This window comes from Maniola hyperantus, chromosome 6 (assembly GCF_902806685.2).
Source record: "Maniola hyperantus chromosome 6, iAphHyp1.2, whole genome shotgun sequence".
Classification (NCBI taxonomy): domain Eukaryota; kingdom Metazoa; phylum Arthropoda; class Insecta; order Lepidoptera; family Nymphalidae; genus Maniola; species Maniola hyperantus.
The window spans coordinates 13,056,622-13,069,146 of NC_048541.1; the positions used below are offsets into that span (position 1 = coordinate 13,056,622).

Here is a 12,525-nt window from a genome sequence, read left to right on the forward strand (position 1 = left end):
TTGCGTATTGCACAGAGCAATAGAGCACAGAGTACATTATAATAGAGTACCTATCGTACCTATTCATCCTACTCTATGTATTCATCCAAGAATCCGACCATGGAGGAGTGATAAGTCACTGTGATTCTGTGATAAGCTAGCGCCTAGCACAGACCAATAACATATAGGATCATAATAACATATACCTACCTAGCTAGCTTGTGGCTAGCTTGCTTAATGCTTATATAAATCTGGAGTGGAGACTGAAGTTATCCCCAAAAGAAAAAGAAGTGGCAAGTGCAGAGTGCTTTTATTTATTAAAGCATGCCACGGCATGATATGGAAGACATTCAAGTTATACGTAAAGCAGTTAAACTTTATGAAACTAACCGCTGTTTGTGGGACCCAAAACAAAAACATTATTTCAATAAAATCAGTAGGGAAATGATATGGCGTAGAATATCAGCTGAAGTTAATATACCCGTTCCTGAAGTCAAGAAAAAATTAACTTCCCTATTAGGATCATACAGACGTGAAAAATCACGTGAAAACAAAAGTAAACTTAGATCAGGTAAGTACCTAACAAAATAACTTATGAGTTCGTTTTTGATTAAGTACCTACCCCTGAAATACTTGTATTCTGCTCACCACACAACATATATTTTGTTTGCTATAGTTATTGCTTGTTTTTGTTAATGTTGCTTTTTGAAGAGTGGTTTATACTGGATTATTAGTAAAATCTAGTCCGAACATGTGAGAGAGTCACTTGAACTCACACAAACCTCAATAATAGAATTGTACAGTAAAAAAATAGACAAAATTAAAAATACATATAGTAAGCGGTCGACATAGCAATCAGGGTATGAGGCAGGGGGAAACGTTTAAGTGCGGAAACCAGCCCAGAGTGAAGAAAGAAAGATGTACTGAATTTATTATTGTTTTCAGGAACAGGGAAAGTTTATAAATCAAAATGGTTTGCTTATCCTTGGTTTACCTTCCTTACAAACAAGAACATACCGAGCAATACGGAAGATTCAATCTGCGATGTGAGTTTATTAAACTTTTCAATATAAGAATAATATTATGTTGACAAGTAAATCAGTAAATAATGATTTGACTGTTACCTATCTATTCAATATAATTAAATCTTTATCCAGGAGACTCCGGATACTTCTGCAACAAATGCTGATGAAAATGATGATTCTTCATACAATGAATTTCAGGATATCACTACTGACACAAATCCTGAAGAATATAACCAAAGTTCTTCATTTCAAGATTCTACTATTAACAGTGAATGCTCGAACACTTCTAAGTTACAAGATGTAAGGCCAGAGTCATCTAAATCACAAAATGTAATGGTTGCCCCGTGGGCAAAGAGCAAGATTAGGAAAAGACGCTTAAATGTCGCAGCAACAAGTAAAGTTAGTAAAGTTAGCAATTGCAGTGTGGATCACTTCACATCATTTGGTAACCACGTGGCAAATGAGCTGCGCAAGTATGACAAACACCTTGTACCTCACATAAAGAAAGCTATTTTGGATATTGTGTTCCAAGCTGATATCGGTCAGTTCCCTGTTCAACACAGCTACGCTTACACTTCTGGCTATCACACTTCATCACCCTCTACAGACCCTATAGGGTCACCTCCACATGTTCAAAGAGAAGAATCTTCAGATTCAACATTGCAACCGAACATGGATTCTGACTTGGAAGAACAAAAAGCGTCATTGTTGGACTAAATGTTACATTGTAGATTTTTGGGATTATTTCAATGTATGTTTGGATACACAACATGATCGATACCTGCTGGAAGAAAGGTAGTATGTTAATAATACAAGATGATGAGCCAAGCTCAGTAAATTGTACAAATTCTGAGGCACATTGTTGATTGTGAAGGTGTTTATACACGATGCATGACGATGGCAATCAAATTAGTACATTACTCTAATGGAATTAAAGTTCAAATTACTTTGAAACAATCCAGCATTGATGCAAAGCGTCAAAAAAAGCACAAGAGCTGCAAAGCACTGACCTCTGTGATGCGATTGATTCCGCAGACATTAAGATACACATTTTGTGTATTGAGAAATGCTCCATAAGCTGCATGATCACAGAGATCATGGTAGTTTTATTGTATCTATTATTCATAGCTGTAAGGATTTTTGAAGATTAAATCAATCCTAGTGACCAAATACTCCATTTTATTTTCCACTCTTGCCAGTAGCATAGCTTGCCCGATGCCAAGGTTATGCATAATTCTGCCGCAATTTCAACACACCTACCAAGGTGTGTGTGTATATGAAATTAATAAAAAAGGTAAATAAGTACAAAATATTCAGCTTGTAATTAATTTAATATATTTATTTCTTTTTTTTCCTTTTTCACAGTCGTGCTTCACTTTGTTACACAGATAATAATAAAGGGTACAATTTAGCTAATCAAAATTATACAAGTACACTCTATATAATATATAAAGCTATAAAAAGCAAAATTATAGGTTTTTTGAGCCATAATTTTTACATTTTGAAAAGAGTAAAATGCTGTGTTATAGTTTTCAAACCAGGGCAGGGCCTAGATATGTATAAAAACACTGCTGCGAATTTTATGTTCGATAACTAGAAAAGCTCATTTTGAGGCATAAGGTCATCAAATACAAAGCATACAGGCAAGTTTTAACCAACTTGTGAAGAATACTTTTGAGGAATGGGTTAATTTTCAGCTTAAATAATTAGTATTACAAATACTAAATGGTAGGTACCAATTATTATTGGTAGGTATATGTATTATGCATCTTATTGCAGTGAACAAATTAGGTAATTACAGTTATTATTTCAAAAATCGATATAAACAATTTATGTACACACTAGATGATGCCCGCGACTTCGTCCGCGTGGATTTAGGTTTTTAAAAAAAATCGCGTGGGAACTTTTTATTTTTCCGGGATAAGAGTAGCCTTTGTTTCTCGGGATGTAAGCTAACTCTGTACGCCGGTTAAACTGTTGGGCCGTGAAAAGCTAGCAGACAGACAGACACACTTTCGCCCCAACGCCACGCGTGTCGTGACTCAAGACGCGTGGCGTGGCGTGAGTTGGGAATTTGTAGCGTGTAGTGTTTCCGATAGAGCAACTGTACAATCCACTCTGCCAATCCTGATCTTACCAACCGAGAGATTACCTACTTTTTAAATTACAATAATTATACTTGTCAAGACTTATAACGAAATAAAATATCACTAATATAAGCCCTATTTAAATGCCAATAGGCACGGTTTTAAATAATTAAGGCCTAGACGGCATAGGTTGGCGGGGCGGGAGCGAGGCGATGAAATACGCCTTAATTTATTATGGTGTCGCCGTCGTCAAGGACAGCACTATAAAAAATAAAGCGTACGTATTGCATCATCACCGACCCCGCCTCCCATCCCACCCACGTCGATTCCTCAGTGCCTATAGGTACTCTATAGATCATATAGATACAGGTATTATTTTTCATCTTTAGTGGTGGGGTTATTTAGCGCCATCTATGAAAAATGTATCGAACATTGCCCTGAAACTTCCTCAGTGATGTTTTAAATGTCAAACTGTGCTTGTCAGCATTTGAATATAAGGCAATAATTAATTTATTATAATAAACTTAAAAACAACATTATTTTTGATCAACTCTGATCCGGAATTTGAATAGTACAAAAATTGTGTTTGTGCAAAAACATTGTCAATTTTTATATCCATTCATGAACAAATGAATCAAATACTTAAAAAAAAACTAAATCTTACTGTGATAGTCTGTAGTACATACGCAAAACTGAATTATTATATTATTATAAGTTCTTATTGTACCTACAGTCAAATCAAGAGTCAGTCTTCAGTCAGTCGTCAGTCAGTCAGAGCTTTTAAAGTAGAAAAAATGAGAAAACATTCAAAAACAAATGTATAAATGGCGCGTGCGGAGTCATTTTTTACGGACTATATTAAACAAGTAAAAATAAATTAGTGTACACGAAACCTAATTTTTTTTTGTATAACCGAATTGTAATTTGTAAGCGCGCGTAAATGATCAGCCGATTGTGTTAGAAAACGTATTTATCGTAATCGATACCAAATTCTACCCCTTGAATTTGGCTGAGAAAAAATGTGAACAGCGAATTCAAAGTTCAAACTAATGAAGGGGTAGAATTTGCTGTCGATTACGTTTAGAAAAACGTATTCATAATTCATATATATACGTTTTTGTTTTTTCTACACAATTGGAGAACAGTTGTCAAATAGCTGCGTCGATTCATCGTACGACAATTTTTACGTACAATTTTGTGTGATAAATCTCTTTATAAAAAATAATCGTTAAATGTGTTGCTGATCGCAAATCTCGAAAACAGCTAAACTGATAACTGAGACTGATCGCTAATTCTTTTTAATATTTCCTTGAAGTACGAGGATGGTTCTACGGAGATTTTTTTAAAAAACAAAAAAAAGGATCTACTGTTAGGCGGTACGAAGTTCGCCGAGGCAGCTAGATAATAAATAAACGCGGAAAAAATGAGTTTGTAAAAAATAAGCATAAATAAATTGTGATTGTGTTTATGTGATTGTGATGTTGTGTTGTGTTGCAACGGAATCTGGCGCGACGATCGACCAATCAGCGCACGCGTAAGCCACAAGTACCAACGTGCCACAAGTCGCAACACTGACTGCACATCTCCATACTATCATGATTTATTAAATACTTGTCCGTTGATCTTCGGCCGCGTGATTAAGGTTTTAAAAATGCCGTGGGAACTCTTGATTTTCCGGGATAAAAATTAGCCTATGCTCAAGGTCTTGCAACTATATCCAAGAAATCATATAGATCCGTTGCTGCGTGATTGAAGAACAAACAAACATACTTCCACATTTATACACTACTAGTGACTCATGATAGCTCTGATCGCCTTTGTCACGGGTACTTCGGAGTTGAAGACAAACACACTTAATTATGTTGCGGGTTGTTGTGATGTGACGCAAACGCTGACAAACATTGTTAAATATAATCACAATTCTATGAAACTTTGTACAGTTGTTGTTGGGACTTGCGGGCAGGTTTCGAACAAAACGGCATTGCTTTAAGCAAGTAATAAATAAATTGAACATCAATATCGATGCGCCAAAAAGGACGTGACGAGGAAGATTATAGTGATTGTGTGTTTTGGTCCGTTGACGTCGGTCAGTCGTCGCTTATCCGCCTTGACTTTTTCTTTTTACTCTTCTCCATCGCTTCCATCCGCATATCTTCTAAGTCTTCCATTATTCCTAGAGAACAAAAGAAAAAAATATCTAAATATAAAAAAGACAAGCTGTGATAGCCTAGTGGTTAGAACGTCCGCCTTCTAGTTGGAGGTCGGGGGTTCGATCCCGGGCATGCACCTCTAACTTTTTGGAGCTATGTGCGTTTTAAGAAATTAAATATCACTCGCTTTAACGGTGAAGGAAAACATCGTAAGGAAACCTGCATGCCTGAGAGTTCTCCATAATGTTCTCAAAGGTGTGTGAAATCTACCAATCCGCACATGGCCAGTGTGGTAGAATATGGCCAAAACCCTTCTCACTCTGAGAGGAGACCCATGCTCTGTAGTGAGCCGGCGATGGGTTAATCATGATCATGATAAAAGACAAAGGTGACTGAATGACTGACTGATCTATCAACGCACAGCTCAAACCACTGGACGGATAGGGCTGAAATTTGGCATGCAGATACCTATTATGACGTAGGCAACCGCTAAGGGGGTGAAATAGGGGTTTGAAATTTGTGTAGTCCACGCAGATGAAGTCGCGAGCATAAGCTAGTCTGTTTATATACTCTTTCCACGGAAAGAAGTTAGTATAAGGCTCTCTCTGTTATGTAATCCTGTACTAATGACTGAGCCAAAAAACTCGTTAACCATTTTGAGACACCAACCAATCACAAACAAGTTTTCAAATAAACATTCCAAATTCAATACGAAAATGTTTTAAAAAAATATTCGACATTTGATTCGAGAACAATATTTTGTTGGTGATTGATTGGTGTCTCAAAATGGTTAACACTGATACAGGTTTGGTAGTTCAGTATGGCTTCTCCATGGTCTGCACCCGTACATAGTCGAAATTCCACAAATGATAAGTAAAAACGATTTGCCTCCTCGTTTTTAATTAGAACCCTAGGATATAGAACGTCCTTCCAGCATCAGTTTTCTCCTCTAATATTAATATGGGTACCTTCAAGTCAAGAATGAATATGGCGTCTTCTAGGCAAGCGCGCTCCATCTTAGGCTGCATCATCACTTGCCAGCAGGTCTGATTGCAACCAAGCGGTAGTCTATAAATTAAAAAAACTTACCAATTTTCTTGCTGATGTACTCCTCGCGCTGCTGGCGCGAGAAGCTGGACTCCATCGACGGGTCGTCGTCGTCGTCCATGTACCGGTACCTGCGGTATCAAACAGACAAATCAAATCAAATAAATCTAAATAAATAAAAGGAAAAGGTGACTAACTGATCGAGATCTAAGGCGCTATCTCCACGGACAAAATAATCGCGGCGATGGTTCGTCGTATGACAAAATTCGCTACAAACTCTATGGGCCAATCTCCACTGGACGATACGATGAGTTACTCTGGACGTGTATGACGTCACGGATTTATATCGCCACGTCTTGCGGCAATACCATCAAGTCTCGCGACGATACCGTCGAGTCTTGCGACGATACCGTCGAGTCTCGCGGCGATACCGTCGAGTCTCGCGGCGAAAGCGCCACATTACGCTACTCACTTGGACTTGTCGTAGCCGAATATTTCCTTGATGTGTGTAGAGTAGTCCATATTCTCGTCGCCGTCGTCGATGAAGTCGTCCATCTCCGAGTCCTCCGACTCCGAATCCAGCGGACCTGCGCATTCAAATGTTATTTTTATTACCATTTTACTTCAACATTAAGAAACTACTTAGTTTCGACGTCAAGGAAAATCTATCAGGCTCAAAAATAAAAATATTTAAACAAATCAAAATCAGATTACTTACGTTTTGGTTTCTTCCTCATATCATCAGGATGAGGTTTCCTCTTTACAGCTCCCGGTGGGAATTTACTTCCGTTCTTGGCCAAAGAATTAACATGTTTGTCGAAATCGAACCTATTGCTCATTGGCGCCTTACTCGAGCCCGCTGCAGGTTTACTTTGCATTAACCGCCTGTCATCAGGCCTTTTGCTATCTGGTACCTTTTTATCAGGTCTAATTCCGTTAGTTTTAGGATGCTCAGTGAATGAACTTTTCGGTTTGGCTACACTAAGTTTGTCCTTAACATCGTTTCTATTTACAACATCCTTTCCCATTTTCGGAATGGGTTTACCCTGCACATGCCCATTGCTAAGTCTTTGATCGCCCTTCTGAGGCACACTTAACCTCTTCTCATTTGAATTTTTGTCTATTCGATAAGTATTCTGACTCTTTAGATCTATACTCTTTTTGATTTCATGCTCCTTTGCACCCATTTTGGACCTATCTACAATTTTGTCTGATTTGATTTTATCAGACGATTTTTCTAACTTTGCTTTAGTTTTGTCAAGCTTTTCCCTTTCCTTGAACTTCTCCATTTCTCTATCGATCCTGTCTCTTTCAGCCTTTAATTTTTCAAATCTCTCTTTCTCTTGTCTCAATTTCTCACTCTCTATTTTATCTCTCTCCAATCGTATTCTGTCTTTCTCTCGCTGTAATCTATCGGCTTTCTCCCTTTCACTGTTATGTCTATCTTTGTCATATGTTTTGGGAGGTTCACTTTTGTGGTTGCTAACATTTCTGTCCCCCAGTTTAGGAATTCTGCCGAAACCAACAGGTTCAGGTTTCCTTTCTGGTTTTTCTCTTTCAAGAGTTCTCTCTTCCTTAACCACTGAAATGAATTAATATTGTTTTTTATTACGTCTAGAAATACATTACACATATAAGTCCCGCAAATTGCTATTGCGCTGGAACTATGTCTCATTAACATCGAAATAAAAATATACAATTAGCTCGAATCTTCAGTCTAGTGCTGACTAGTCACTTAAATTCCGCTCACGCGCATTAGCAATTTGCGGGACTTACGCGACGAATTTAACGTACGGAAATTAAAATTCGAAAATTCTGATGACATCAGCATGTTGCAGTTGATAAATAATTAACAATAATATTAACAATGAGACCGGCATCGCGAACTCGGATTCTGATATTACTTACTCTGTAATCCTGACTGACATACTGCGAAAAAACATCACCAAAAATTACTAAACTGTTTCATATTCCTGACAAAACTAAATTTTAATAATAATTTTGCTGTAATTTATTTTTACAAAAAACTTGTAATTCCAATAATTCAATTGTAATCAAATGAAAACAATTTGTATGTATGTGTAATTATTATTTCAGGACATTAGTCACTCCTAAGAATTAAGTTAGATTTTTGTAAGAATTTCGCTCAGTGCACAAAAAATTTAAATTTTTTGTCGCGTTATCGTGGTTCCACTTTAGTGTATTGTATAATCACAAGTATCAGGATATTTACTGACAAAGTAGCCGGTGACTTCCCTACCTTTTCGGCCGGATTTCTCGGCCTTTTCAGCCGCGTCGAGCCGCTCCTGTCTCCGCTGGCGACGCGCCATCTCCTCCTCATACTCCCGTCTCTGCTTCTTGGTCATGGGTCTGTCAGGCTCCGCTTCAGCAGCGGCCTTCTTCGCAGCCAATTCCAGTGGCTCACTCTTCTTTTGCTCGGCGAGTTTCAACAGTTGGTTGAAATCCATCGGAGGCGGCGCCGGTTTTCGGAATTTAGGTTTCTCCGGCTTCTCGTCCTTTTTCTTTTCCGGCTCGTATTTTTGGGGAGGACTCGAGTCCCGAGTCGAGTCTTTGTCATGTAATAAAATATTATGTCAAATGAAAGTAATGAAATGTCAAACGCATTTTTGCTGCGCTGCGGGTAGTTGGCTGCCCCGTCGCTCAAGTGCGCCTTGCTCCATAGAAACTGATATAAACTATGTACATATATTTGCCGCGCCCCTTCGCAACGACACGTCGACACGACGCGTTGCGACGCGGCAAAAATGCGTTTGGGCCGTTTTACTTAATTTATGGGGGGGTGAGATTGCATTAAGATAAATCTCAATATATATAGTCCTCGACAGGTCAAGATGCAATCAGGGTGGGGACACCCTGCACACCCACATGACATGCGGGAGTGCGGGGAGTCCCTCCGCCTCATACCCCGATTGCATCTCGACCTGTCGCGTACTATAGGTCAGTTCATTTTTGAGAGATGGGCAAACAATTGTCTTACCAGCACTCTCCGTCTTACGTCTCCGCTTGTGAGGCACTGGGTCGTCTTCGTGTTGTAAGGCATGCTTCACTCTCTCCCGAGTTCCATTCAAGTCCTTGTTAATATGACTACCTGGAAGCATTAGTGATGTACAATTTACATTATTCACTTTATCCATATACATACTAATATTATAAATGCGAAAGTGCGTCTAAAAACCTAAATCCACGTGGACGAAGTCGCGGTCATCATCTAGTTATTAATAAATATACCCTAACTCAGTTTGACAACTACTTAATAGGTACAAACGTAGACAATCACAAGTGGTTGTTTAATAAAAAGAAATATCCTGCCACTAGTTAAAGTTGAAAAACAATGACATACTACTACAAGTTATTAGCTTTAAAACTAATTCATTAATACAAACTACCTACTATAGATCTTTGTGTTAAAACCATCAATACCTTGATCATGATCAAAATGTATGAAGAAACTGTTACAAACTTTACACACCCACACATAGATTGCTCTAAAATAATATAATATATTACATGTATTTGGCTAGAAATAGCATAACAATATGTACCGCTTGAAGGAAATTTTGGTTCATCAGGCATCTTGCTATACTTCTGCATCATTTTCTCGTAGTAGGCAGCCGCCTCCTGCGACTCGTAGCCGTAATCATCTTGGTCCGGCTGGTCAGGGCCCTCGCGTGTGATGGCCGTGTGCTCCGTGTCGATCGCATCCGCTATCACAGACTTATTGGCAGACTTTATCACCTTTAATGTCTTTTGGATTTTCCTTAATGCCTAAAATTGTTTAAGTACAGTGTACACTATATAGCCAAATTGAAGGGGTATTTTAGTGTGTTATAAAGAGTTTTAGTTAAACTTAATAGCAAAAAAAAACTATGATGCATAAAAATAAATAAAAATCTGTTTTAGAATGCACAGGTGAAGACCTTTCATATGATACTCCATTTGATACAGTTATTTTACTTCGAAAATTGAAAATATTAATTATTAGTTCATGTCAGTCTGTCTGTCAAGAAACTTTTTTGTGTGACGTAATGACAACTTCATGGTTTTCAGATTTTTCCCCGAATGTCTGCTATAATACCTACCTACCTACCTACCAAATTTCATGATTCTAGGTCAACGGGAAGTACCCTGTAGGTTTCTTGACAGACCGACAGACAGACAGACAGACAACAAAGTGATCCTATAAGGGTTCCGTTTTTCCTTTTGAGGTACGAAACCCTAAAAATGGATTAAAATCCAGAGTAAAAAAATTGAAGGAAGGGATGTCTTCAAACCCCAACGTAATACAGAGGATCACATAGGTGGAATAGGATTTTTCTAAAAGTATTGTTTACTCTATACCTAATTTACTGTAGCACATATTTATTGTATGAAAACATGAAATTAGGAACAAAGAAAACATTTTTAAAGTATAACATGATGAGATGTGCCTAATTTTACTGTAAAACTGAGGCACTTAACACACACACACACACACTGACACAGCTAAAGTATTAATGGATTTATTCAGTGCCCAATACCAAATCCATAACCTCAAGCTAGAAAAGAATACAAATATTTTATATTTTTATATACCTTCGGGTCTCGCATAGCAAGCAACTCTTCTTTTTTTCGTTGTATTTCTTGTTTTTTCTGTCTTTCCTCTTCTTCTTTCTTAGCAAGAAACTTTTGTATATTGGCAGAGAGTTTATCTCTTGACTTTTGTTCTTTTTTTGGAGGATCAAAACGAGCTTTATAGTATGAGCTCCCCTAAAAACATTTCACATAATATTATTATACCAATAATTACAGAAACCATATCTCATAGCTTGTTAACATTACATAAATGAACTTTTACTATATAAACGAATTAAAGATAAAGAATATCACAATAGTCAGGTCAGGTAAAGGGGACAATCTGAATAAACGTTTACAATTTATTCATCACGAAATACATGTATAAACACCGTGCACTGATTCGATGTTTAAATGAACTTTTGCCACTCAGTACGGGCCTGAATATATAAACTTTCGCATAACAAGACCACGATAAGTCGCAAAAGGAGAATCAAAACTTACAACAGATGACTTCTCTTGTTGATTCCGTTGGGCAGCCAAAAGCGTCTCGCGGAACTCCATTTTGGCACTACTGATTAAATTTTTGCTATCAAAACTCAATCACTTCAACAACATAGCAAAGTTTTATAGAATTATTTACGATTTTTAGCTAAATACGTGTCAAACCTCGGCACACAATCCAGCCATTTTCTGGAAAGGTACTGACCACAGAGTAGGTACACATTTTTTGTTTATGTCAGCTGTTAAAATTAAGTCACCGTACAGATAAAAATAGCTGAATTTAAAAATAGTGATGCCCCATAAGTGAATCATCTAAATCATTAAATCAAGTATATCAACATTAAAATAATAATTATTTATCATGATCAATCCATCGCTGGCTTACTACAGAGCAAGGGTCTCAGATCGAGAAGGGTTTTGGCCATAGTCTATCACGCTGGCCACATGGCACCTTGTAACAGGTCCGGGACTATTGAGAAGCGTGCATGTCGTTTTCATTTCCGCTGTTTCCTTTATTTAATCAATTTATCATATGATTATTAATTTTTAAGGGCACGTGGGTGGAGCATCATGGAAGTAGGAAGTTTGGGTTGAGTTAGCACCGAGTGGCGAGTGCCAGCCCGATAATTTGGCTCCAAAAACTTGAACCCAGAGTCGTAAAGTCAGTTGAAAAAAAAAAAGATTATTTTTATGTTTGATTCATTGACTGATTGACAAGCTCACAAGACAATTTGAGTTTGACACAGCGTTGCCACATCTACGTCTTTTTACGTAGATCTACTAACTTTAGGCCTTTCCTGCAAACCTACGAACTTCAGTCCCAGAATCTACGTATTTTTTATCAAATTGTACAAAGTAATCGAATACCTACTTAGCCTTTTGAGGCTGAATGGGCATAATTTGAATTTCTTTTTCATTCATGAAAAAAAGTTTTTAATAACCTTTTTACACAGTTACAACAATATACGTGTGACTGTGTAAAATGGAACGTTCGCTTTGCAGAAATTGTCACTAGTGTCACTGTCAGAAATACGCGACAAGACCTATGGACAAGACTCTTTTGACGCGTGGCGAAAATAAAGCCGCCATCTTTTCAAGTATCACGGTGTGACCTTAAATGCAGTGTTGCTAAGTAAAAAAAGCTTAAATTGACTGTTTTTG

At 37.6% G+C, this 12,525-nt stretch overlaps 2 protein-coding genes across 4 annotated transcripts; one reads left to right on the top strand and one right to left on the bottom strand.

Moving 5' to 3' along the window:
- Nucleotides 1-180: 180 nt before the first annotated feature.
- Nucleotides 181-1,742, top strand: LOC117983208 (uncharacterized). 2 transcript variants are annotated; one of them, XM_069499344.1, is made up of 3 exons: nt 181-550; nt 925-1,025; nt 1,203-1,742. In XM_069499344.1, the coding sequence occupies exons 1-3, from the start codon at nt 304-306 to the stop codon at nt 1,719-1,721; spliced, it is 867 nt and encodes a 288-aa protein (XP_069355445.1). In that variant the 5' UTR covers nt 181-303; the 3' UTR covers nt 1,722-1,742. The 2 variants fall into 2 exon arrangements, with proteins under 2 accessions (XP_069355445.1, XP_069355444.1); XM_069499343.1 differs by having other exon boundaries at nt 190-550; nt 1,137-1,742.
- Nucleotides 1,743-4,761: 3,019 nt separating this feature from the next.
- On the bottom strand, nt 4,762-11,570 carry LOC117983213 (protein SPT2 homolog). 2 transcript variants are annotated; one of them, XM_069499341.1, is made up of 9 exons: nt 11,365-11,570; nt 10,882-11,055; nt 9,852-10,074; nt 9,290-9,397; nt 8,549-8,866; nt 7,007-7,870; nt 6,761-6,875; nt 6,331-6,419; nt 4,762-5,264 (listed from the first exon to the last, which is right to left on the bottom strand). In XM_069499341.1, exons 1-9 carry the CDS (start codon nt 11,422-11,424, stop codon nt 5,179-5,181), a joined length of 2,037 nt encoding a protein of 678 aa, XP_069355442.1. In that variant the 5' UTR covers nt 11,425-11,570; the 3' UTR covers nt 4,762-5,178. The 2 variants fall into 2 exon arrangements, with proteins under 2 accessions (XP_069355442.1, XP_069355443.1); XM_069499342.1 differs by having other exon boundaries at nt 8,549-8,857; nt 9,287-9,397.
- Nucleotides 11,571-12,525: the final 955 nt, after the last annotated feature.

Coding starts and splice junctions, on each gene's coding strand:
- LOC117983213 (XM_069499341.1), bottom strand. CDS start 11,424: ATGGAGTTCCGCGAGACGCTTTTGGCTGCCCAACGGAATCAACAAGAG. Junction 9,398..9,851: donor ACCAAAATTTCCTTCAAGCG/GTACATATTGTT, acceptor TAATGCTTCCAG/GTAGTCATATTAACAAGGAC. Junction 6,876..7,006: donor TATGAGGAAGAAACCAAAAC/GTAAGTAATCTG, acceptor TTGAATGCGCAG/GTCCGCTGGATTCGGAGTCG.
- LOC117983208 (XM_069499343.1), top strand. CDS start 304: ATGCCACGGCATGATATGGAAGACATTCAAGTTATACGTAAAGCAGTT. Junction 551..924: donor CAAAAGTAAACTTAGATCAG/GTAAGTACCTAA, acceptor TATTGTTTTCAG/GAACAGGGAAAGTTTATAAA. Junction 1,026..1,136: donor CGGAAGATTCAATCTGCGAT/GTGAGTTTATTA, acceptor ATCTTTATCCAG/GAGACTCCGGATACTTCTGC.